We start from the raw sequence: 26,225 nt of genomic DNA on the forward strand, positions 1-26,225 counted from the left end.
TGCAGTCAATCCCACCAGCCAGCAATCTCCAAGGGGAGCATGCTTGCCCATACAGCACTTCAGAAAACACTGCTCCGAGCAGCAGCCTGGGGCAAGGGGCATTTTTATAATATAGTCCCATCAATCACCTCCCCCTTCCCTTTCTCTAGTCGAGTGCAAAGCCTCTCCAATGTCATCTGTTCCTGAACTAATAGCTTTCTGTCACTGCATTGCAGGAATTTCAACTTCTTACCCTTCCATAAGGTTGGCTCCAAAACTTTTACCAAGTGGTGTTTAGAGCTGAAGCTACTAAGTTTAGATGCAGTACACTTGGTCAACAACTCCATGCTGTGCTGAAATATTGTTTGGTAAGTTTTAGAAAAGAGGAGCGGTAAATAAGGAAGGGTTTACAAATAACTGTTTTTCAAAAAAAAAAAAAAAATTCAAGAGAATGAAACATCAAACGTTAATTTTCAAGATCCATCCTAGCATGTCACATTCTCTGCCATTTAAAAAAACAGACTAGCTGTAACCAGACAGCATGATAATAGCAAATCTAAAGAGATTCTCTGGGGTTTTTGCCAAACTTCTATTGGGAGTCAGCTCTGCTGATTAAGAAATATTTCTCTATGTTATCTTCATTGATATCAGCTTATTTTAGAACTGTAAAGGGCCTGCAGCTTTGTGTTTACAAGTGAAAAGTGCCCAGAAAAAAATCACAAAGAACACCCAAAAAACAAGAGCAGATGCATATAGTAACCACTAAAAAGTCCAGGATACTCAAAATAACCCCAGTTCTGCTTTGTGACATACCATCACCGGTCTCCATAAGCTCAGCGTTGCCATACTTTGGTGCCACCCGTGCTGTGGATCCTTGTGGTCTTTCTACTTGTATTGAGTGTTCTGAGGTGTAAGTGGTAACATCTGGAGGGGCAGAATGATTTTCTGTGAAAAGTAAGTTAAAAGGTTTAACCATGTACCTCTAGTGTCAAAAGGCAGAAAAGCAAAGGGCAGAGGAAAGGTGAGCATTTGATTTTGTTTTTTCCCCAACATCTGAACAGGCGTTAAAGTTAATGCATAAAATGATGGTACTGAACTACAATGTGTAGCATGATTTTAATAAATAAAGTTTGCACTGATTAAAACAGGGCTGTATATCTGCAATCACATAAGCGATAGGCTAAGAAAATGATACAATTAGGTTGTAGGTTCTCCACTGACATCTGATTTTACTTAAAGCTTGTGGACATCTGCAAACAGAAAAGACCCAGAGAAATACACTTCTGTTGCATTATTGTGTTGATTTTTCTAAGTAAAAAGAACACAGCACATTGTCAATCACTTGCAAGTGCCAATGCATATCACTTTCATAACCTCTGTATTTTGAATATGTCAATTTTAGTTAAGAAAGGAAAAAAGTCAATCATAGCAGGTTTGGAAACTAGAGGCAAGAAATAAAATGTAAAGAAACATGAACTTTGCATTCTTCATGGACACTTGCTTGTCTACTATTTTTAGACAGAGATATTTCAATTCTTCCGCATAACAAAGCCTTGCCTTCCAGAAGGCAAACACGATTTGGTCTGACTCATGCCAGCACTGCTGAACAATTCCATAGAGCTAATCTTTCTCTTTCATGGCCTGATAACTCAGCATGCTACCACAGTTCGTCTTCCCATGTTTTCAAGTTTGAGTCTTTATTTCCTACGTATTTGTACTATTTTTATAGGTTGTCTCATAAATTTTTTGCAGGTTTTTATCCGCATTAGATTAGATGGAGATAAACGCCACAAGCAAATAACAACTTTTCTTTCAATTGACATAAATGATCCCCAGCAGCCTCTGAGTTACAAAAGAAGGCAGGTTGTCATTCTGCTGCCACAGAAGTGAAGAGAAATGCATTCTATTTTACAACAGGGTAAGAGTCTTTCAAAACAAAAAAATTCTGGAAAAATGTCATCATGTTCCAGTACTGTTTTCAAGATGTGCTTTTTATTAAACCTTTTCTTTAAGTATTATGATGTCATAAGTACTAGAACACCAACCTCTACAGTAAATTTAATTTCAAACATAATTATAAAGCATTTTCATTTTTATGAGTTTTGAACTTTGAAACACTGTGATTCTTGTGCATTCAATCCCAAATTTATGCACCATCAACACAGAAAACTAATTTTTTTTGCTACACATACATGAATAGGATGCTATAATAGATACTTACTTTGCATAGTTCTCATTTAAAGGTAGCATTTGACAGAGAATCATCATGAAAATTTAAGACATGACATTAATGTCTGCAGCTGTTATTTAATGTTTATATTCATAACATCATAAGGGCTCAATCCTATCACCCAATCATATTATCTGGTTGAGGAAAATGAAATGGCTTTTTTTGACCAACTCAAAATGTCGTGCATTCTACAAATGTCCAGTTGGAGCTTTTGCTTCTGATCATGTCCATTGTTACAATTTTACTGAACAAACACCTTATATTGTGCTATAAGTGACAGTTGAAATACAATAGATTGAACAATGAAGCTTATGCTGGTAATGGCTTGAATAATGTCTTCCTTTTAAATTTCTTGTCATTATCAACTATTTTAGACTCAGCACAATTTTTTGCCCTTTCCTGTTAAGTGGCAAGAGCTTTTTATAGATCATGATTGTATTACTCAATAACTAAGTGAATTAAAAAATGCTGATGTTTATCTTTCTCTTTACTTATAATGCAGTTTTGCTATGCATATGGGAGATCATGACTAAGAAAATAATTGTACTTAGTCAGCTATCAATAACATGAGAAGGTATTTTTAAAGTGAGCTGTATTTGCTTACATCTTTCCAGTGAAGTATTTCCATCTTTCAGACTTTACAGGGCAAAGTGAATTGGAGTTAAAGATTAAATTTTTTTTAATGCATGGGGCAGAAGATACATGAGCAGGGATGTTCTCCCTTCAGAACTCTGCGCTTAAACCAAATTCTTCTTTGTTACACATGGTGCTGAGGAGGGGGAAAGAACATAACAGGAGTCCTGCTCTTTTGTAAAAGGGTTTCCTTTTGAACAGACAGCACTTGCACTTGAAGTTGCCTAAAAGAAGCTCTCTACCCAAGGCTGCCACCACAGGTCAGTCAAAGAGTTCTAGTGCCCAGCTGCTATTTACTTTTATCCCGAAGAAGAGGAATATTAAGGTTTGTCTTGACGTGTTCCTTTATAGTATCTGCTTTACAGATGTCTTATCATGGCAGTATCTACCTCTAAGTTTCATCCATTAGATTTACAAATATTTGGTCAGTTCATGTCTCAGAGTCAGGCTTGGAGAAATGAAAATCATACAGACAAAATTTTGGTCTGAATGACTTCTAAAGAAAAAGATAATTGTTATGTTATGTGAAATGTACCCTTTTTTAATATAGAACATTCAATCCAAGCTTTGGCTATGGACACGATCTGTAGAGAGTTGCTTGGTCTTATGTCAGGTAACTCAAAGAACTGTCTGAGCTTTCATTAAGAATCATGATCCTGACACATCTGTTCACTAAAAAGTAGAAACTGTGACAGCTGCATGACTTCAAAGTACTTCCTCCATCAAAGATACATATTCACCTCCTATTCCCATCTCTTCCAATATCCTTGCATTAGAGGATCACAGACAGAACAGCTGTTTCCAGTTAAGGCTCTCTTCATTTCTTCCACTGGAGTGACATCATTTACCCCATTTCATGAAGATCAGAAAGGCCCAACAAAGCAGAGCATGTTCATGTAGGGATAGAGCCCATGCACTGACAAAGCCCCACGTCTGAGGAGAGGCAAAGAAGTGGAGGAATACTTCCAGTGGAGGTTCGGAAGCTCACATAAGCAGCAGGTATTTGAAAAGTCTCAGGGAACTCAAAAAGCATTCCTGCAACGCTGTGCTTGAAGAAAATGCAGCTTTTACTCCCAAATGAGCTGGCTCTTCTGGTTGTCAGGGAAGGGAAATCCAGGGTCAGAGATGCAGCTCTTGTAGCTGGGTTTTTCTTGTACTGATGTCCAGGTGACAGATTGTATTTTAAACTAGTCTCCTGTATAAGTTAACATTCCCCACAGAACACAAGAATTTTCAGTTGTTTGAAAACTATCAGCCATGCTTATGGCACATGTTTTTATATTTATTTGATTAGCAATCTATGTAGCCTTTAATGTGGATAGAAGCCTTTGATTTTCAAACAGAAACATATTTGAAGCATATAAAAGAAACATTAAATGCATCTATAGGATCAACACTTTGAAATGACATGATTAACTATAAAGATTTACAGTCATAGGCAAGCACTGTGTAATTTTCATTGCATGAACCTTGTGAGCTCTGGGCTGTGCTTTCTGTCCCTGATTTTTATATACACAGAAATCCAAACCATGTAATACCAACAAAAGAAAGGTTAAAGATCTTAGAAATATGCACAGTACTGACCCAAAGAAGGGTCAGAACACTAGATTTTTTTTACAGATTTCACTGGTTTGACCTCTAAATTCAAGAATTACTGAACCCAACTGTGACACCTATGCCAAACTGAAGACTTTCCCTGTAGCTTAATGCAGACAGCTGAGCATCTTAAAGCTGAGAATAAATATTAAAATTATATCTATCCCAAACTAAAACTTTGGCCACAATAAAGCAGCGGCAATCAAATTAAATGAACAGTATAACATTAAAAGCATATCATATCTTACGCAAATTATCGAAATGAGTCACAAAGATAACTCTGATTATATTGTAGCCAAAGCTTTTTATCAAATCCCTTTTCAGGCCTGCATTATTATACTTAAACTGGAAAAAATCTCCCTTTCATTCTGTGATGCACTCTGGAGGTAAAATCCTAGTGGATATCAGAATGGAGGGCTTTTTTGGGTTATCATTAAGGTCTTCCCTGTTGCACTTTGAATTTGTATTTTTAAAATTGGCACCTTCAGAGTAAAATTGGCACCTTCTCTCTTGCAGGCTGGCCTGTCTCTGGAGAAGAATTCCCTGGACCAAACATCAAGCCATGGTAACGTATGTTCTTTGTGACCAAGAAAAAACTGTCTCTGGTAGCTGAGGAACTTTAAGGAACAGGATTACTCTTCTCTCTCATCTACTCTCCTGCCAAAGACATGTATTCATTCACCATCACTGGCCCACTGCCCTGCAAAGAGCCAGGCTTTCTGTAGGAATACTCCAAATCTATTACCTCTTAGAATACATTTAAATGCAAAATTTACCTTCTTGGATGGGAAAGAAACAAAATAGCAATTTAATTTCAAATTCTTAAAGGATGCAGCTCACCCATGAAGAAATACATCTTAGAGTTATCAACTGTGCAGCTTCTCTTACATTTCCAGTGACTTTAGCAACAATGACTGATGGCAACCATAAGACCCCAGTCTCATCACTCATATTTTGTGCCCAAACAACCTTTACATTACTACACCTCAACTACTGTCCAAGAAGAGTTGCAATTTAAGGTATCCTATTGTCAGAACAAATGAAAATATGCATACACTGAGGTAAGCTCAGCTGCTTCCTTCAAAGGCAAGATCTTTCTAGTCAACAACAAGGCACAATAAAACAAGTATAAAAAATAGTAGTTTCCCTCTTCTGCAGAATAGTGCCATCTTAATTTAGCTCTATAAATGCTGTATTATTTACCACAAACTTAGTGATTATAAAAGAAGATTTACTGTGCCAGATTTAAAATTACCAAAATGTCAAATTATAAAGAAGCTATTTTTAAAGACACATTAAGACTTGGTGTGTGAGTAATGCAACCTTTCAGAGTTTGGATAAATTTAATTCTCTATGCTATAATTTCCTGTAGCATTTCAAGATGAAGTCACAGAAAATAATCAAATGCAATGATTAATGTGTTTCCAAGTGTATGTGTTTCTAAAACAAGTTTCTAAGCATTCATTTAGCATGAATTTATGAATACAATACGAGTTCTTCCCCTGACTGCAATTCAGCAGTTCCAGATCGCGATGAGAGGATTACTGAAAATACAGGTGTTACATCAAGCTATACTGATAGCAAAAACCAAGGGATATGTACTCTTGTTCCAGCACATAAAACCAGGAATACTGAAGAAGCTTTCATGTATCTCATTACATACACTTGAAAAGGTTGAGAACAGTCACATAAACTGTAGTAAGACAGTAGTAAGATTGCTTTATCTGTTCCAACACAGACTTCAACAGATTTTCAGTGAGAGCCCAAAATACACACCCCAGCAAGAACACACCCAAAGCAAGTGCCTTGTATGATGAGCAGCTGAAGAGTGAAAGGAAATCAAGCCTTGCTTTCCGCATATCCAATCAAATAGCTGCCTCATGTCAATAAAGACTAGGGTCAATGGCACAGTATTCAGGAATTATGTCTGTGAAGCTTAGCCCTAATGCAAAGAAAGCTTTGACTTCCTAGGATCTTTCCAAAGGAAATAAACAAGCTATTAATAACAACAGCTCCCTTTTCTGAAGCTATATAATGGTCTCTCCCATGGAGTATAATCGCTAGATATCCCAGTTCAAGTATTCTAAATTCAATTAAGGGCAGAAAAAAATATGTTTAAGAGGACTACTGTTAACAGAATTATCAAAAATCACTCAAGCTATGTAATTAAAGTGGTGCAGCAGTGGGGGAAACTCATATGCAAGCAATCCCTAATGATGCATGCACTGATTTTCCTTACTGATGAATCCTACAGAGGATCCTTTATAGCGCTAAGTAACGGAAGTCACAGAACTGTACATTTTAAGGTATTTGGTAACCAATAGCTAGACCCTGTTTGCCACAACATAAGTTTACCCCCAAATCCAAACTGCTATGTTTTTCCCCTCCTGAAATAGGAACGTAGGACTATCTCTCCATATAATACATGTAAATATTAAAAAGCAAAGAAGAAAGGAAAGGCTTCTGTAAGACTTCATGTAGCAGCATCAGCTGAACCTGAGAGTCAAAATTCATGTTAAACTGGACACACTCAACACATCTCTATACTGACCTATATGAGTTTGAGCCATAACATCAGCTAGTCTGTGTGCAGCACCACTGCCTCCACTTTGTGTCGAGGAGGAGGAAGTGGTTGATGTGGTAGAGCCGTGGATCGCTTGACTGATCCAATGTTCCATGTTTATACTCCCCTGGCTTGAGGTGGGAGTTCCCTGGGAGTCGCCCTGTACAGAGCCTTCGTCTTCTGAACCAGAAGAAGTATCTAGTAATTAAAAACAGCCTGTTAGCTTGCAGTCCTTTGGGGTTTTCTTAATAGAAATAACTCATATTCACATCACAAATCTAAAGAAAGTGCCATTAAGAAAATCTCAGGAAGGCAGGCAAACATAATGAGAAAACTGCACTACTGAAAACCCTGAAACTAAGTCAGTTGCTAACCGTGCACATCTCCTGCTCTAAGGTCATGGCGTGTGTATTATTGTACACAAAAAAAAAAAAAAAAGGATAATTAAAGTCTTCCTTTGTAATGTTAAACACAGAATTTTCTGAAGATTTCCAGCCAGGAGAGAACAAAAAAAAAACTTTCCCAAGCTCACTCCACAAAATCTGTGAGACACTTATACAATTGTACAAAGACCAATCCTCAGTGAAATGGGAGTCCCAGCTGGATTCAGTGAGTATGAGAAGCATGAGATATGAGGTATTTTCACAATCTAGTAGGTAAAAAAAGCAGATAAACTTGAAAAGGAATGGCACAACTAGTTGCTAAGACAATGTTAGATTACATTGTTAGGGAATAAACCAGAAACGTGAAGGGAACTTAGACTATCATAAAGAATGACAAGCTGGCCATAGTTAGGTTCTTGTAAGCCTAAAAGGACTGGTGCAAGCTAAGGTATCACCAAGGGCAAAGCAATCATGTGAACTGTCCCTGTTGACTTTTCCACTACTCAGTTCACCTTCTCTTCAAACATACCTCAATGAAGATTGGTGTGCATCAAATGACATTTCCATTTCTATCTATGCTGACAGATTAGCAGCTCATAGCAGCACAAAGAACCATTTTAAAAATTCTCATTCAATTTAATATTTAAAAATAGAGAGATACTCACCCGGAGGTGTGTAGGCATCCATTGATGTTTGCACCACCAATGAACGTCGTTTTGAGGGCATGGGGACTGCCATTTTCCTTTCTTTATGTTTAGCAAGGGCTGCCTGCACTGCTTCTGTGTGGACATCTAGAAGGAAAGAGGTTTGAAGCCAGAGTTAGACAGAAAGGAGCTGTTCTTTGCCCATCCAGCACACCTGTTGCAGGTTCATGTGTGTGCCAGCTGGGCTGACAACGCACATCCCATGATGGAAGGCCAGGAACACATGGGATCTCAGAGGAACTGCAGGAGTTCTCCTCACTGTAGAAAAAGCAGCTACAGTGAAAAGTGCTGTACCAACAAACAAGCCCTTTGTGCTGTATGATATTCCCAGAACAGTGTTGCAGTATTTGAAGAGCAGGAACATCACTTCCCGAGAGCAAACCTTTGTTTAACCAGGAGCTGTTACTTCAGTGACCATTGCCATTTTCAGTGGAACTGTGGTGTATTATTGTTGTCCATTTTTTAAATAAATAAGGTTTCCAATTTACACAAAAGTCACACAGAGTAAGTGAACAAGAACATTTGCTTGAAGGGTAAGAGGTATGTTAAATGCCACAACAGAAATGGCAACAGGTCCCTCATTCCCAAATCCTTCTCCTGCCCCTGTCACTTGGCATTATTCACAGAAAAATAAGTACTACGTAAGGTTGGCCTGAGGTGGAATGAGGAAAAAACCACTCTAAGCACAGACCTGGTGCTTTTCAGGCAGGTGCTGCACACAGCTCACACCAGCCCACTCCGCAGTATCCAACAGATCCCTTCTCCTTGGGGATATAGCCAGTGGACAGCTTCTCTACTTTTCACATGTATTTATAGCTGCCTGCCTCCCAAAGTTCGAAAAAGGCTATTTACCGTGTCAAAAAGATGCGAGTGCCTTTTTGATAATGACTTTGTTTTAAGCACCATTTTTGAATTACTACTATAACTACACATTGAAATAAGTCTGCCTTTAGTTTACTACCTTGCACTGTTTGTCTGCATATTTCTATGGATTTGGGACAAGACTCACACGAGGAGAATGTATGCAAAAGACATGGCAGCCAACAGAAGTTTCTTGTGGCTAAAAAAGTTGCCACATATATTGACCATCTGATATCTTGCCTCTTAACCAGTTGCCACTGGTCAGCTGTAGAAAATACAGCAATTTGGGTGCATAATTTAGCTATTTCCATTTGTGAAGCAGGAGCACAGTGAATCAGGTCTAATCCAGAGTGATCCCACTTCAGCTGCTGCTGAATCTGCTTGAAGACCACCCCCACAGGCTGGGTTGGCAGCACGCAGTCATTATCCTACTCCTGTATGGATGTGGCGGCAGCTCTGAATGGGCAGTGTGACACAAGAAAAGCAACAGGAAACAGAAGAGCGCATATATCTATCTATCTATCTATCTATATATCTCCTTATTTAAAGAAGCATTGGTTGAATCACACCTCTGTAACAATCTGGAAGGATGATTAGAAGCATTAGATGATAAGCGCTGCAGTGTCTTATTTCCAATAATGGTGTTTCCTATCTTCAGCCAGGGTTTAAGCACCTCTCACTAGAAGTACAACAAGGAAGAGTAAGAAAAATAACATTACCAGCTGCTTCTGTGAGTCACTTTCTTTTGTTTTAAATCATGAAGAGGATGAGCATAGCAGCAAAGCAAAGCAAGAAAAGTAACAGCAAAGCTGGAAAACCATTCTCAAAAGATGAAAGAGTCGTGCTGCCAATGGACCAAAATGAAGGAAGACCAATGTTATCATCAACCCAGAGAATAATTTCCCTCCTGTCATTATTTTAAAGCAGAAAGTTTTCTTATAATTAATTATAATTAAAAACTGATGAAAAGTTTATGTGAAAACTATAAGAAAATTTATGTGAAAAGTATCAGGCTATGAAAATAAACAATCTAAGACTTTACCTAACAGCATGACCCCAAGATAAATTCCTATCTGCTCATTTCACACCAATGTCAATAAGGTACACAGGACTGAACAAGCTCCCTAATAGTTTCTTATCTGTTAAAGAGGGAAAATTCTTGATTTTCCTTCAAAGGATAGCAATTAGATATCTAGCAGTAAAAAAAAAGAAAAAAAAAAGCTTTCCCTTTAAAAAAGCTCAACAAACCAACACTCCACAGCAATTTTTGGAAAAAAGAATTTTTGGAAGAAAATAAATTTTGCTGATCAACACATGAGGAACTATTTGTATATTATTGTACATAGGATTGTTTTTTAACTTTGTCAGGAGGGAGAAGAAATTCTTCCAAAGTTTTTTAAAGGAGGACAGCTGACAGAAAATCATTAAAATGCTTAGTGACAGCTGGACACTGAATCATAACTTGTCAATTTTTGACTTCTTTTTTGATGGTGTTTTGATATAAGAAGGTAGACTCATCAGCTTAATTAAAAACACTCTGCAGGGTTTTAATTTTCAAATGAGTCCACAGGAGTCCAGGAATTGAACTGTTTTCTCAATAAGACACATTCTTGATATGTTTATTTGTAATGGGCTACCATGGAATAAACCACACTATAGATTGCTAAAAAAACCAAACCCAAAGCCTCACAGGAAAGCAAAAACAATGTCAAAGATAAGAAACTCTGAATAAACAAGAGGGAAGCTGACTGGGAAGAAGGAACATGCACACCTGCTCCCAGCCCAGCCTGCAAGTTCAAATATTTAGAAGGCATTACTCTATGGAGGCTACCAAAAAAACCCAGGACACGTGTCCAGAAAATGCTGAGGACAGATAGTCCAGAGATGGTCCAGGGAGCATCAACAAGAGTTTCCAGGGTTTTAGGGTGAGAAGAATAAAATGCAGCATAAACAGTCAAGCTTGGGTGAAAAACTTTTCACAATGTTCTCTCTCAGGAATAAAACTCTTGGCTAAACAAAGTGCCTTTATGCATATAAAGAATGGCTAAGGATTAGGTAAAGAATGAATAACTATATAATTAGGCATATAATGAATATATAGATTGTATGGTCTTCCTTTGGAGCAAAAGCCTATTGGCAGGTTCTAAAAATGCTCTTAACCTGTCTGGACAGTCTTGTACAGAGTGGGACTTGGATAAGCTAATGAACAGCATTCAAGCCATTCATGCCCAGAGACCAAGACCTAAAGTACAGAGAAATCAGAGAGGTGAGGGAAAGCCAGACTGATACTTCAGAATTATACTTGAGAACAACTCATGGCTTACAATATCCTGTAACCACAGCAAGACAAAAACAGTAAGGAGGTTTGTTCCCAGCAAATACCAGCTTCAGATATACACGTTGCACACGCTTTGCTTTTCTCTAGGCTTTAGCTCTGCATTTCTGATCTACGAGCCAACTTTCTTATGTAGCACAGGGAATGTTAACCAAAATGCAACTAACAATCTCTTCTTGTACTTTCATGCATCATGGATTTAAATCCAAGTTGAAATGTATGTTCTCCACCAGTGTCCCTGGTGATCTGCTTCTCATGAATTTGAACAGGAGTGTGGTAGCACTTTCCCTTCACCTTGGTGAAAGATGGGCTGTGGTGTCCATCATTTTGTATGTAACTCACTGCTTCCTCAAATCTGTCCCTAACAGCTACTGAAAAAATACGAGGAGACTTGCCGCAGGAATTTATACAATAGTAGCTGGATGCTCCTTGTTCTTTAAAGAAAGGAAGCCACATTTTCGATGCTCATTGGGACAAAGTGCGAAGATGTATCCAAGTTCCTTTGGGACAGGAAACTGCTATTCCCCCCGAACCCCATCATCACAAAGCAGTTTGTATTCTCCACATATCACACACAGTATCAGCAGGAACATCATATTAGAATTTCAAACCATCTCGGGTAGGGTGATGCCCCTGTCTTGCAGGTCTGACAAAAGTGTCTGAATTCCTTCTCAATCTATCCTAGCATGCTCAGACTAACTAAATTCATCATACTGTGATTGAGTATTGCTATAAAACACAGATTTCTCATTAATTTTTCCTGAAAAAAATTGTTCAAGTATGAAAACTTAGTCCAAAAACAACACACAAAAAAAAAAACCCATAAAAAGAACACTTCTCTGTATTTCCTTATAAGGTTGCTTGCTGTAATTTCTCACCTACTATAAACTTCTGATACAGTTTCAAACACAAATATACCTTGATGTAATTGCACTCAAGTCTTCTGAGAAAGTCCTGTATCTAAGTGGAAAAAACACACTTTTAGGTGAAATATTCTTTCATGCAACATTCTAACTACACAGTTACAGCTGATTAAACTACTCCAGATCCTGACCCTTCAAAGCTCTCCTGTAGGTAAAAAATCATTTTACTCTTCCCACCTGGCTTTTCCACAAGAATGTCCTAACAGAAAATCTAGAACACAGAGTAAAATATCATCACCTCTGTCTACAGTAGTAGGAACTAACGCACAGTGACTTATCTGTTGTTGTCTTCCACTGTTTTAGCTTGGCCAGCCACACATTGAATCCAATTTGTGTGTTTGTACTCAAAGAATCAATAAATGGGAAATGCTTGGGAAAACTCACTGTTCAACTTGTGCTTCCTGCTTAACACCAATCAACCTGGTGTTCAGCATTCAACCTGACGTATTTCTTATAGGCTGTAAACTGCAGACAAAAGAGCTCTGTCCCCAGTCTTTTCCCTGTTGTATTCAAGCATTTTTACTTGTTTATTCTCTCCCTTTACTTTCTGTGACAGGATAGAAAGGGCAAGCATACTTTTGGGAGTGAAGTCAGTAAGTGAAATGGAAAGGAAGTGGAACTGTAAAAACAAGCAGTTGGTAAAGAGAAAGTTTCCTTTCAAAGAACTAATGATCTGTTATTATGCAAGAGATGAGGTCTCAAAACAAAGGGGAGAGAAATTAAAACTGGCACAGAGAATGCGGGTCCGCAAGCTCAGGCTCCCAGAGTGATGATGACCTGTGGCTTTGGCCAATGAGCTCCATAACCAGAAACTCTCATCTATTGCAAATTCCTCATGCCATCAGCAGGATGAATTGCCCAGCTTTCCTGGGAGGTGCTCTGCTTAGTGCAGTCACTCTTCATCTGGTTTATCTCATAACTTGGCACAATGGTGTGCTCCTGACTTAACTGGAAAGGTTTAGGAAAAAAGCCAAACCCACTAAAACAGACATTACTGCACAGCACCAGCTTAATACGGACACCTTTCTCAAAAGGGGTGACTAGATGTCAGAAGATGTTTGGGAGATAGCTGTATTAACTGCTGATAGGTGGGCAGTGGTCAAAGGTCAAATAGTAATGCCCAGAAATACAGAAATAAATACTGTTAATTTCAGACTCCTGATATTTTTGACTCCTTGTTCACAGTGTTCTTGAACCATTTATTCCATATGTTGTCAATGACCCGAAATCTTTTTTGGGTGATGCCATGAAGATTTTTTGCCTTTTCTTTTATACCCCTGTTATACCTTTTTACAACTTCTGTATTCCCAGTGCTTTTTCCCTACATTCTTGGACTTGTTTGTCAAGCTAAGAGACTAAACATCTTAGAAGCTTCGTAGTTAGGGATCAGTGTGCCCCAGACCCCAAGGTTCTCTCCAGAACACATTCTGTAAACTAAGATAGAACCATCCAGGAGAAGGCTCCTTGGGGAGGGGGGCTCACTTGAGCCTCTCATAGGGGAATCTTTGATAGATATGCTAATTAGTAAAAACTATAATATTATACCCGATCTTTTGAGGCATATTGGGCGGGGTGCATCTCAATGCATATAACCTGGACATGTGCACCTAAGGATCCTTAAAATAAATACCAAAGTAAAATCCCTTTTCCTCTTCTAACCATGTATGACTCTTGATTTTAAGACCAGGATAAGGCATCATGGGCAGAACACTACAAATTTTTATTTAGTCAGAAGTTGAGCTGGGTGGTTTTAACTGGCTCTGGGATAATATAAATCTCTTTGGAACTTTTCATGATGCTTTTTTTGGGGAACATATTTTCTCTCATTCTTGCACAAATATATGCATACTTAGAACAAGTGGTGACTTCCCTCTATGACAAGCTGCACTCTCCTAGTCATTTCCTTTGGGGAAGACAGTATGTATGATCCTTCTAGGCTCAGCTGTCTCCACAAGCAAATCAGTCTTCCTTTCCTGAAGCAAAAACCAGTTGTTGTGTGATGAACAAGGTCAGCCATTTCCTGCTCCACATATGGAGCCCTGCTGCAGTATCTCGTGTTTCTCTACAGCTGCTAGAAGAGCACTCTTCCAAAGAGTGCATCCTCGTTTGGCACCAAGCATAATCCTGACTCACCCTACCCCTTACACCCCATGAACAGGGATGCCCATCCCTTACTTGGGCCAGAGAGAGTGTCCTTTAAAGCCCTGAACTGGAACTGAGACATTTGAAATATGCTGCAAATTCCTAGTCCTCCTACAGACCTTTGTAGATTTTAGCAGAATGAACTTGCTCCTTTTTCTTCAGATCTTCTTTTTTAAAAGAACAAAAACCTATTCAACAAATTACAGTTGCATTCTTCCTCGAGGTGGAGGGGCGGTTACTTTTTTTCCCCCTATATAAGTTTAACATGCCTCAGCAGCTTCCTTTATTCAACATTAGCTGCATTTTCTCCATAGGTATGTCAAACACTCAAAATACTGTAAGCAAAGCAGTACCTTGTCACAGATCAGGGATCTGGGTATGAGTTCTGCATGGATCAGAGAACAGGGTGCTCCTCCCACGACAAGCAACAGCTTCATTAAAAAATTCCACATCATAAAACTTTTCCTCACAGCCCTTCCATAAAATGCCTCAGCACACAAAAGAAAAACATTATCTTCTTTTGTACTTAAATCAGGTCTTGCAGTTGTGTGTCAAGTAGTTCTCCTGTATCTCATTTGCCACGCAGCCCTGTCCCTTTTTAAGACAAGAAATTAGACTGGCTGTAGACGGGAGTCGTGCACTGCTAGAATCGAGACTGTACAATCTGCTCCTGCCTCTGTTTATGACAAAATATATTCCTTCTGCTGGTTTTGCTCACGTTTTCAGTTTTGCTGGAATTATAAAGCCTTCATATGCAATCACCAGCTGTTTAAGAAACACAAATATGAAAAAAAAGCTGTTGACTAATTTTTTCTGTACAGATGCCGAATTACCTAACAGAGTCCCTACCATCTTCTGCAGCCTGGTTTGCCTGTTGTGAGGTAATGGTACTACTACCACCCCTCCTTTCAGAGGACTTACCCCTGGAAGAATAAAACTGCCTGGAGACAAACCTAGTTGTGGTCTGAATTCATCGATCTCTTCTGTTTCTTCATTTTGGCTCATGTAATTCCTCTCATTCTTCTCCCCTGAGCTCTTTTGTCATCTTCTTTTTTTTTGTGTTTTGAGCTAGCCATTGGAAACAATCTTTATTCCTTTGCATTAGTAGCCAATTCCTGGTAACATGATGGATGACACAACTGGGAGTAAGACAGGCCTAAGGACTGAGAAGGTTCAGACTCCTTGCTTGTTACAGGATAGTCCTCAAACACAACTAACTCACTCAGAGAATGGCAGATTATTAAGATCAAGAAGGCCGATGCTCTGTTCTAATGAGTTGAGAATGCCAAAGGATTTTTAATTAGAGGTTATTTATGTACATATAATACATAGTTATGTCTTATTTATATTGCAGTAGAGGATCAGCCCTGAAGTCAGACATTTAACAAATAAGTAAAACCACAAATAAATCTTTGTCATAGGGAAGCAAGCATCTGGGATGGCAACAAGGAAAACAGCTGGAAGAACAGACAGAAGAGGCAATGGGAGCAAGGGCATTTTCTGCTGCATCAACACAGAGTGCAACAGAATAATCAAAACACTTTCTAGTTATTACAGGGAGACAGCTGATATTTTAGGAAAATAGCATTATCAAAGGTGGATTTTGGCTGAAAATTCTGGATAAGACAATGCTAAGTATAGGAATTGTATGCTAAGTAATTATACAGGGAGAAGGTTGGTAATTGCAGTCTTATAAGAAACCAGTAGTTGAAAGCACGAAAGTTGCTTATGAGTTTAATCAGACCTTTGTTAGAGCTACCATGGAAACAAAGGATACACTGAGAATTCATTTCCTAATAAGTGGCTTGTAAATACTCTGAATAGAGATAACTTGGTAGCTACATTTATTGGAAATGCAATCAGGACATACTAAATAGGGTGAAACATGGTAAATGTGGTATGATCAGAACAGATTACAGTTGGGTTTTGTCTTTTAGTTGTCCTGGGTTGACAGCACTGAGTTATTTTCAGGCAGATACGGGGCAAGTGATTTCATAAAAGTTGCTGTGTTCACCCAACACAGATCAGTCCCTGGGAAATCATCTCACCCCTGGGAATGTGAAAGTGAGTCCATATAATAACAGATCTTTGCTGTGGGTGATGCTATAATGAAGCAGTCTCAGAACACTTTCACAATCTCTCTGGGTTTTAAGATAGGAAAGCACACGGCCCAAACAGTGTGACACCTAATTTTTCTCCATCTGGAAGCAGGTGTGCTATTAATTCTGAAATATGGCATTCACAACAGTCAACACACGACTGAAAGCAAGAACAGCTGCTCTAAGATGACTCTCATTTATAGGAGGGCTGTGGAGGTTACTAGCAGAAATAAACCATTGCTTACCTTTCAAAAAACAACTTATGTGTGCAAGTTTCAGTCTTTGGGATGTTTAAGCTATATATACTAGGCCTCTGGCTTTACTGGGAACTGGGGATGCATGGATATGCAGGGGAAAATTCTGCTTTCATGAATTTTGGGGCTGAATTTTGTTAATCTGTACCATTTTTGGCATTGAAAAGTCAGTGGTTTAGAAAAGATGTGCACTCCCATAAATGTGCCACTGGAAAAGACTTGGCTTTTCAAGGATGCTGCAAGTCCCACTGGTGCAGGAAGCTCTGTGCACTCCGCAAAGGGCTGTGCCATCCTTCAGCCAATGCTGAGCACCTCCCGAGCATTTTCTGTCCCCACCTGCTGCACACATGCACAAACCAGATGCTTGGTATGTTTTCATGTGGTCAGAAAGCTTAACTCTAAAGGAGAGAAGCATAGCTGTCATCTTCCACTTTGGCTGGCATGGCAGTAATCCATAATTCTGAGTGGAAGGAAGGGAGGAGCTCAACACGTGGCTGGGAAAGCTGTATGGGCAAGCTGAGAGACACAGAGCTTACATGCTGGAAACAGAGGACACCAAAACAGCAGACTGAACTCTCTATGACTTCACTGCTGGTTTTGCTGAAAGGCATAGTTTTTGCTTTAATTTGGATTCTTCAGGTATTATAATAAAGTTAATTTTAAAATGTTTTTCTCAAAACTCTGAGTTTTTAAATTATATTAACTCTACCCAGAAGTGAAATAAAACCCCAACATGCAGGTCTCCCACTAATAATTTCCATCCCTCCATTTACTTATTGTCCCATTTGTAATGCAATCTGGAAGTCAGCTTCACACAGTGATCTCATCTCAGGTCCCCTTACTATGCAATCTGAACTAAACTAACTTTATATTTGTCTCTCTCCAGAGATCTTCTAAGAATGTTCCTCAAGAGTTCTACACTTATCCTCACAAACTTTTTTTGCTGGGTCAAAAGCAAGGATGTGGTCATACAAATTACATATTTGCCAGAGTTTTTCTTCAACTTTTTTTTTTTCCCCTGATTGAGTTGTAGCTTGAAATTAACTTTGTAAGCAAGCTAAATCAGATAGGAGAATAATTAATTTCTGAATAAGTCTGTTTACAGCCAGGTTAATGACTTCAAATTAACTCTTACAAGTAACCCTCACCCACCTCAAGGGTTAAAATATTAATCGTTTTACGACAAGCCACATGAATACTTCTATGCAGTCCCATCCTAATAGATAGCACATTAATCGCATTTTTCTTTCTCTTTATTCTTTGGAGAAACGCTAAATGATGATGGTTCAGTAAAAATGATGTCTCAGATCTTCCCATTCCATCCTTTACCATGCACAACTCACATAGTTTCATAGTGTAATTCTTTTTTGTCAGTTCTGGCAGGATTGCAGAGCAAGATCTTGAATGTCCTCTCAAAACCACAAAATATAAGCTACCCATATATTTTCAAATCACCATGAGGTAAGCTGTAAAGACACAAAATGTCACCTACCTTTGTTAGGGCTCATACACACACCTACCTCATGGTAAATGAGAACGAATACATGGTTAGAGCAGAGCAGCTCAGCTACCAAAGGTCTGGTGCCAGCATCTCAAGGATCTGGGTCTACAGGGAATATTCTTTCATTCCCAGCTACCTTATTTCAAATAACCCTCAAATCTGGCCTGGGATGATTTGTTCTGAAGCTTAACAATCCCGTGCTCAGTATAAGTTGTTCTGTCTTTTCCCCTTTGAACACCAGTGTGGGAAAAGTGGCTCAGGAATTTGATCTGTGAGAGCTGTAGTTAGGGTGCCTTTGTTTTGGCAGTACCTCCAAGTATCTCCTACATTAAGATGTCTTTTAAAAGAAGTGCTGAGTGCACTTGGAAAATGGGCTGTTCCCTGCAGTGCTGGGATCTCTGGGGCAGGGGCTGACAGCTCTCCAAGTGTACCAGACCAATTTTTTCTTTCTCATCTCCACAACCTAAATGTACAGGAAAAAAAATCAGCAGAAGAGTGTGAGAAGGGAGGTACTCTCCCAGCTGGGAGTGCAGGTACCACAACCACCCTAGAGGCCATACCCTTCCTCCATGCTACCAGCTGAGATGTTGATTCCACAAATGGTGTTTCTCCAAACACTCCACTTCTCAGCTCCCAGCTCTGTGCTCACCCACTGCTGTGCGTTTTAAAACCTGCCCACTGAGTCCATGCAGTGCATATGCTCCCATTTGCTGGTCTTTCCTCTAGGACACCATGAACCCCCAGCCACAGAGGCAGCACCATTTCACTTACACTTCTACTTCCCATATCATTGCTGACATCTGGAAAACTCAGTTTTTAGAGCTTATTGGTCTCATTTTTCTTAAGGATTATACTACTCCAGGCAGTGCTCCGGTCATCTTCAAGGCCTATGACAAAGCTCATGAGAAACAAGAGACTTAAAAACCTTGGCCCAACCCATTTGTCCCATCCTTATCTCATCAGAGGAGAATTCTGGTGCAGTAGAAATCTTAGAGACGCTATCCCATTCCTAACACACACATGTACCTTTGAACATATTACACCACATTCCCTATCAATTAATGTTGCCTTTTTTTTAGTTTTTAATTTTTATTGGTACACATTTTTTGTGTTATACCTCCTGGTTTTAGGTGGGGTTTTTTCCTGACAAGTGTGGAAACAGTAAAAGCCAGGTCCTGGCACACGAGAAGGTGCTCTGGTTTTCAGCATCAGGACGGAGAACTCAGGCTTCTTGCTTTGGCCTGATCTAAAGGCCACATGGTGTCCTTTTGGAAAAATGAAGTTGGAAAGGACCTGATGTTTCAGTTCCTTGTGTGTTGAACACCCAGCTGAGGGAAGATAACATACTTTTTCTCTGGAAAGGTGCTGAAGGTGCCTGAGGGACAGTTTCTGAGCCCCACAAACCATGACCAGCTGGGAAACAAAGAACTGTGGGACATTTATTGTGACCAAGAAAACCATTTCTTATCCCAAGGACCTGCCCAGTTGCCCATGGGCTCTGTCACCTGGCAGGGCCCCAGCAGCTGCTGCTGTACTGCACTGCAGCCTTTACGTGGCAGCAGAGCCCAGCTCAGCTCCAGCCACCACAACGGCAGCCACGGGCAAGAGGCCAAGCTACAGCAGGACGGTCACTACAGGGCTACACTGTGGAGGGGCTACAGCTCACTGTTTTATGCTCCAAATCAGTTAAGACCATTCTTCCAAAAGCAAGACAGCTGATGTGATGGCATTTTAAATAATGGTGGCAGAAACTTCAGGTCCTCCTATGAGGGATTTCAGTGTTAGCAAGAGCAGAATGCAGCCACTGCTACCAGTGAGCAAACAGGTCCCTAGTGACTGCATGGAGGGACAACAGCCTCCGAAAATCTCAGTCTTCCACTGAGTAAGCTCATTCAGACAGCATGGCAAGAGTGTGAAAGCTCGACTATTCAGATTACCCACTTGCCTACTCCACCACATTATTCCTATCTCCTTATCTCAACATGCCATTCCAAATCCATGGATCTGCAGCTTCCAAAAGTACCCAAGAAATCTAGTTTCTAAATGGCACTAAGGAGACAAAAGCTGTATGGCCAACTGCAGCTCCGTCTACATACCATTATTAACTCATACTCCAGTCTGTGTCCGACTTTGCAGTCCCCTCAGCAGACCAAGCCCAGTGCTGACATCTATTCTGCATGCAGAGCCACAAGTGCTGTGCACGCCAGCTTTCCTCTGACTGAGCTTTCCTGCCTGAAAACCCACCAGGCCAGAAAAGCCTCTTGGCAAAAGTTACTGATCCAGCCTACAACACCATTTGGCTTCAGTGTCATCTTGAGCCCCCAGACAATGTTACAGTACAAGCACCGGATAAGGAATGGCAGTTGCTAAGAGAAAAACATTGCCATGATCTACACTTGGCAAACCTTTCCAAATATTGTTTCTAAGTGAGTAAATACTAAGAGATTTTTTAATTCAGTAGTAAACAAATCAAAGAATGCTTTTGGATTAATATCAGCTAAACTATTTGCCACATTTTTATGAAGTAAGTAATATAGCTTAACCCTGCACTAATTCAGTTACTACACTTTATAGCATTATCTGTTTCTTTAGACATCTGAAAAATGATCAAAGCTGACATTTTGAAACATAGTGGTTTCAGGCTCCCTTTCTGTATAAAAATAAGCAGCCAGGAAATTTTAAACCTTTTTGGTTTTAAAGAATTAGAGCAAATTTCCAATGTAGGCTGAATTGTAAAATCAAATTATCTTGAAACAAAAAATTACCAGGAACATTTAGGGGAAAAAATAGTGTCCACAAACTCAAGTGTCAATTTTATTTAAAACATAAAATCATAGAACCCAGGCTTTCAAAATTATAGTGCTGAAAAAATCAGTTACAACATTAATGAAATAATGATAAAAAAAAAGATTGAAGTAAGAAAATAGGTAGGGATTAAAAATGTCACAGTATGACATTTTGCATAATACAAGAAAATAAGTTGAAGGTGATATTAGTGGCAGCAATGATTTTGAGTCTCCAAAGAGAGTTTGTTAAACAATCTTTGCTGACATCTAAATCCATGTAAAAAGCAAAGGCATGGAAGGAGGACGGGATGACTCTCAGAATCTTAGACTTCCAATTAGGAAAACCTTACCAAGAAGAGACAGAAAAGGATTTTGATCAGAGTTGGAATGGGAGATCTATTTGCAGATGTTAATTGAAATAAACTGTGCAAAAACACTAAGGAAGGGAAATGTTTTCCTAGATGTGAATTCCTTATTGGTTAAAGAGTGTGCATTCATTTTGTTTTGGGCTTTTTCCAAGTAGATGTGCCAAGTATGATAACAAACACTCAAAATGGGTAACAGCTAGGATCTAACAATCACAATGTGATCAGAGCAGAGATGCTGAAGTATTAAGCACAGCAAATCAACAAGCGAAACAAAGACTTCTACCTGAAGCAAATCTGAATCCGAAAGCAAGATAGCCAGAATGAAATCTGACTTGCAAGTTTGCAACCTACAGAAAGAAACAGACTTCTGATCTCACAGGGGCAATACATAGAATGGGAGAACACAGGACAGGGTAGGAACATTGCACTGTATCGTAGCAAATCTCCTCTGAAAGTAAATTTGGAGAGGATTCTGATAACTTTTCAAAATTAAAATGTGTATTTACATTTACCTTCACTGGCATTTTCTACATTTGGTTTTCTTTTGAGGGAGTGAAGATGCAGGAGTTGTTCAAACCAATTTGCTGGAAAGCTCAGTGACTTGCTGAGGAGTCATGCTATACAGCAACCAAGCTCGGAATTCAAAACTTTGCCAGAAATCCCCAAAATACTGTCAAGCTTTTCAGTTTTAACACCGAGGACATTTTCAGAGCAACAAGAAAGATCTGAATTTATAGTATAGTCTTTACTCTGCTAAAGTAAAACTCCTGCCCTAATAACAGCCCTTTACACTGAATTCCTTACTTCTCAGCAACAAAGTTTACATCTTTATTATTTATATATATGTATATATGTAATTGCAACTCGCCCCATCCCTAAGACAGGACCTTATGTACCCTTTCACTGCACAAATGCCTTCCTTTTAAGGCAGCAGGCAGTGACTGAAACCCAGGGGCAGCAGCACCAACTCAGAGAGCACTCTTGGGGTCTCAGAAGAGGCACACAGTGAAGATACGCATAATGTCTCCTTTTGCCCATCCCCAAATTGACTCGACATCTTAGCTTACAAATAGCAAGCACAGCTCAAGCAGATGACTTTTGACTCACAGTCAAATGCACATGTTTCTAACAGAACTGCTCTGGCGAGTCACAGCTTGGAGATTTGAGGACCATGTGTTGCACACCCACAAATTAGACAAGTTCAGGAATAGTATTTTTTTACCTATTTAAAAGCACTGGGTAGAAATCAGACCATTTATAGTGTAATGTTGGAGAAGCTTCTAGGAGCTTATATATCAAGGAATTATTATGCAGATACCACAACCATTATTCAACAAAAAATTGGCAGCATCTACAGTATGAACCCGGGGTTTCTGAGGGGAGGAGGGAGTTTTAAAAATTTATCAGAATGGTCTGGACACACATGAACTTTCTCTGCCACATTCAGCATTTAATTTTCCTTTAAATGGGACTGGCAAGCTCTTTGACTAATGGAATGAACCAGAGATATGTTACAAAAGGTTTAATAAGGAATTCTCTACAATTTTCCAGTTGTGTCAGCACAATGAGTCTGACTGCATCCAGCAAGAGGCATCTCTCAAACACAATCCAGAGCTTCCACAGCCAAATTTACTTTCCTCGAGACCGTCCATAACCATCAGGCCCTGGCTTCTGACTCTCAGCTCACCAGGATCTCTCTGCCACAGAGGTTGATGGGTGCTGCTGTCTATGGCTCCCTTATTCTGCAGATGGAAGAGGCAGCACCAGGTGAACCAGTCCATGGCCTCAGGCTGCTATCTGAGAAGGATGCTCATACTGCAGCAGCCCCTGAAGCAGTTCAAACAACAGCTGAGCACACCTACCCTTCATCCTGTTAAGGTGTAGTGCATGCAGTTTTCACCTTCAAAGGTAAGAGTAAAGAAGTTTCAGAGCTCACTTTTCCTTTATGGAATCACAGAATTGTTAATGTTGGAAAAGACAACATTATCAAGACCAACCATTAAGCCAGCACCACCGTGTTCACTACTAAACCACATCCCTAAGTGCCACATCCACATGCCTTTTGAACATTTTCAGGGATGGTCATTCCACCTCTTCCCTGGGCAGCCTGTTTCAATGGTTGACAACTCTTTTGGTGAAGAATTCTTTTCCTAATATCCAATCTAAACCTCCCCAGGCACAGCTTGAGGCCATTTTCTCTTGTCCTGTCTCTTGTTACTTGTGAAGAGAAGCTGAACCTCATCTGTCTCCAGTTTCCTTTCAGAGAGCTGTACAGAGTGATAAGGTTTCCCCAGAGCCTCCTTTTCTCCAGGGTAAACACCTCAAGATCCCTCAGCTGCTCCTCACAAGACTTGTGCTCCAGACCCTTTGCCAGTTTCACTGCCCTTTTCTGGACATGCTCCAGCACCTCAATGTCTTTCTTGTTGTGAGAAGCCATTATAAACCAGTTTTAAACCAATCACTTCCTTCACTTTGTGTTATATCTGGAGCAGTATCACGAAGAAAGTTGGATCCCATTCACTTGGAAATGAGTTTTTACCCTTCTGTTCAGCTCTGAAATTAATTTTATCTTCCTTTAATCAGTGCTTCTATTTAGGGCATAATGATGTTCCCAACTTGCTATACTGCAAATTAAATATTTTCTTATAGTATTACCAAACTGGAATCAGTACAGTAAAATTCAGCTGTGCCACAGAACCATAGACTGGAGTAGGTCAGCAGGAGCCTCTGGAGACCATCCAGTCCAACTCCCTGCTCTAGGCAGGGTCATCTACAGCACACTGCTTGGGACCACATCCAATGAGGTTTTGAATAGCTCCAAGAATGGAGTCACCAAAACTTCTCTCAGCGACCTGTGCCAGTGCTTGACCTCTCTTAGAGAAAAAAAAAAAGCTTTTTCTTATACTTAAATCAAATGCTTCATATTTTGGTTCTGCCAACTGTCTCTTGTCTGATTCCAGCTTCTTTAATTCCCCCATCATGTAGCTTATACACAGGGATAAGATCCCCTTGAGCTTTCTCCAGGCTGTACAACCCCAGCTCTCTCAGCCTCTCCTCACATATCACAGGATCTATTTCTTAATCATCTGTGGTCTTTTGCTGGACTCATTCCAGTACATCCATATCCCTCTTGTACTGGGGAGCCCAGCACTGGACTCAGCACTCCCAGTGTGCCTCACCAGTGCTGAGCAGAGGGAAGGATCATCTGCCCTGACCTGCTGGCAGCATTCCTCTGAGTGCAGCCCAGGAGGCCCTTGGCCTTCTTTGCCATAAGAGCACCTTCCTAGCTCACGTCCACCACAACTTTGCTGCCAAGCTGCTTTCCAGCAACCTGTCAAAGTACAAGGGGTTATTCCTTCCCAGGAAGGAATTTGCATTTTCCTTTGTCAAACTTGACTAGATTCCTGTTTGCCCACTCCTCCAGCCTGCCCAGATCCCTCTAAATGCTATTACACCCGTGTGGTATATCGACCACTCCTTCCAATTTGGTATCATCTGCCGGTGTGTGTCTCACCAGCAAGGTCACTAATGAAGCTATTAAGGGGTACTGGAGCCAGTATTCACTCCCTACAGTACCCATTAGAGGCTGGTGTCCAGCTGGACTTTGTACCACTCATTCCAACTCTCTGAGCTCAATATTTCAGCCAATTTTCAGACTACTTTGCTGTCTACTTATCTAAACCATATTTCACCAGTTTGTCAAGGATATTATGAGAGACACTGTCAAAAGCTTCACTAAAGTCAAAGCATACAACATCCACTGCTCTTCCCTCAACTTCCAGGGCAGTCATCTCATTGTAGAAGGTTATTGGGCAGATCAAGAATTGACCAGCCTACTAAGAGCACTTTGTAAATCCATACTGTCTACTCCCAATCACTGCCTTGTCCATATATTTTAAAAGAGCTTCCAGCTTTATTTGCTCCACCACCTGCTCAAGAGATTGAGAAGAGTCTGGCTGGCCTGTAGTTTTCCAGATGCTATGTCCTGCTATTCCTGAAGACAGAAATGAACCTTGCTTTCTCTCAGCCTGCAGAAACCTCCTCTGACTGACAGACAATCACATTGGTCAGTGATCCACCCCCATCACGTCCCATGGACTTCTATTTGTTCAGTTTGTTCAAATATTCCCCATCCTGATTCTCCTTCACAGAGGGTAGGTTGTCATTGTTCAAGACTTTCCCATTGGTCTCAGATGCCTTGATTCCAGAACTCAGATATCATCAGTACAGACCAAGGCAAAGGATACATTAATTATCTTTGCCTTTTCCATGCCCTTTGTCACCCTGCCCCATTCAGCATGTTTTCCCTACTCTTTCCTCTTTTACTAATGTGCCTGTAGAAGGCCTTTTAGCAGCCCTTCACACTCACAGCCAGATCCAGTTCCAGATGTATCTTGGCTTTGTAGCTCCACCCCTTCACGCTTGGACAGTGTCTCTGTGTTCGCACAATGAATGTTTCCCATATATAGCTACATGAGTTTACAACAAACTTCTTTTTAGAAAAGCGAGGAACAGAATGAGACATTTCAAATTTTCATTCCAGTTCCGGGGTCTTCAGTTCCACTCACCCGATCTGTAGCGCTCATCCCGTGACCCTGAGGACCTGCGACGGTGATACCGAGAGGAAGAGGATGGAGTGACAGGAGTTCGACGTTCTTGTGGTAACGCCTGGTCCACCCCTGCATCAATGAAAAAACACCAAACAGCTCATTCTGATTGCGTTTTGGAAGGCTTATAGTGAGGAGGAGTTCAGCATACACGACAAGTAGAAAATGAACATTCAGTGCCTAAAGCGCGTCGTGTCAATTGGTTACACTCTACTTGCCTCTGGTCAGCCTTTCTGATGTGGTTATTTTCCTGGTTGTCTC

The 26,225-nt window shown here is 40.1% G+C and overlaps 1 protein-coding gene across 4 annotated transcripts in view; it reads right to left on the reverse strand.

The window, feature by feature from the left end:
• The window catches only part of DIP2C (disco interacting protein 2 homolog C), a 316,626-nt gene that overhangs the window by 109,971 nt on the left and 180,430 nt on the right, over positions 1-26,225 (reverse strand). For all 4 annotated transcript variants that reach the window (XM_032099479.1, XM_032099487.1, XM_032099504.1 and 1 more), the window contains 4 exons: positions 25,926-26,036; positions 8,050-8,175; positions 6,990-7,199; positions 793-924 (listed from right to left, as the gene is read on the reverse strand). In XM_032099479.1, coding sequence (XP_031955370.1) covers positions 793-924; positions 6,990-7,199; positions 8,050-8,175; positions 25,926-26,036 — 579 coding nt within the window. The remainder of the gene's footprint in view (positions 1-792; positions 925-6,989; positions 7,200-8,049; positions 8,176-25,925; positions 26,037-26,225) is intronic.

This window comes from Corvus moneduloides, chromosome 1, assembly GCF_009650955.1.
Source record: "Corvus moneduloides isolate bCorMon1 chromosome 1, bCorMon1.pri, whole genome shotgun sequence".
NCBI classification, from domain to species: Eukaryota; Metazoa; Chordata; class Aves; order Passeriformes; family Corvidae; genus Corvus; species Corvus moneduloides.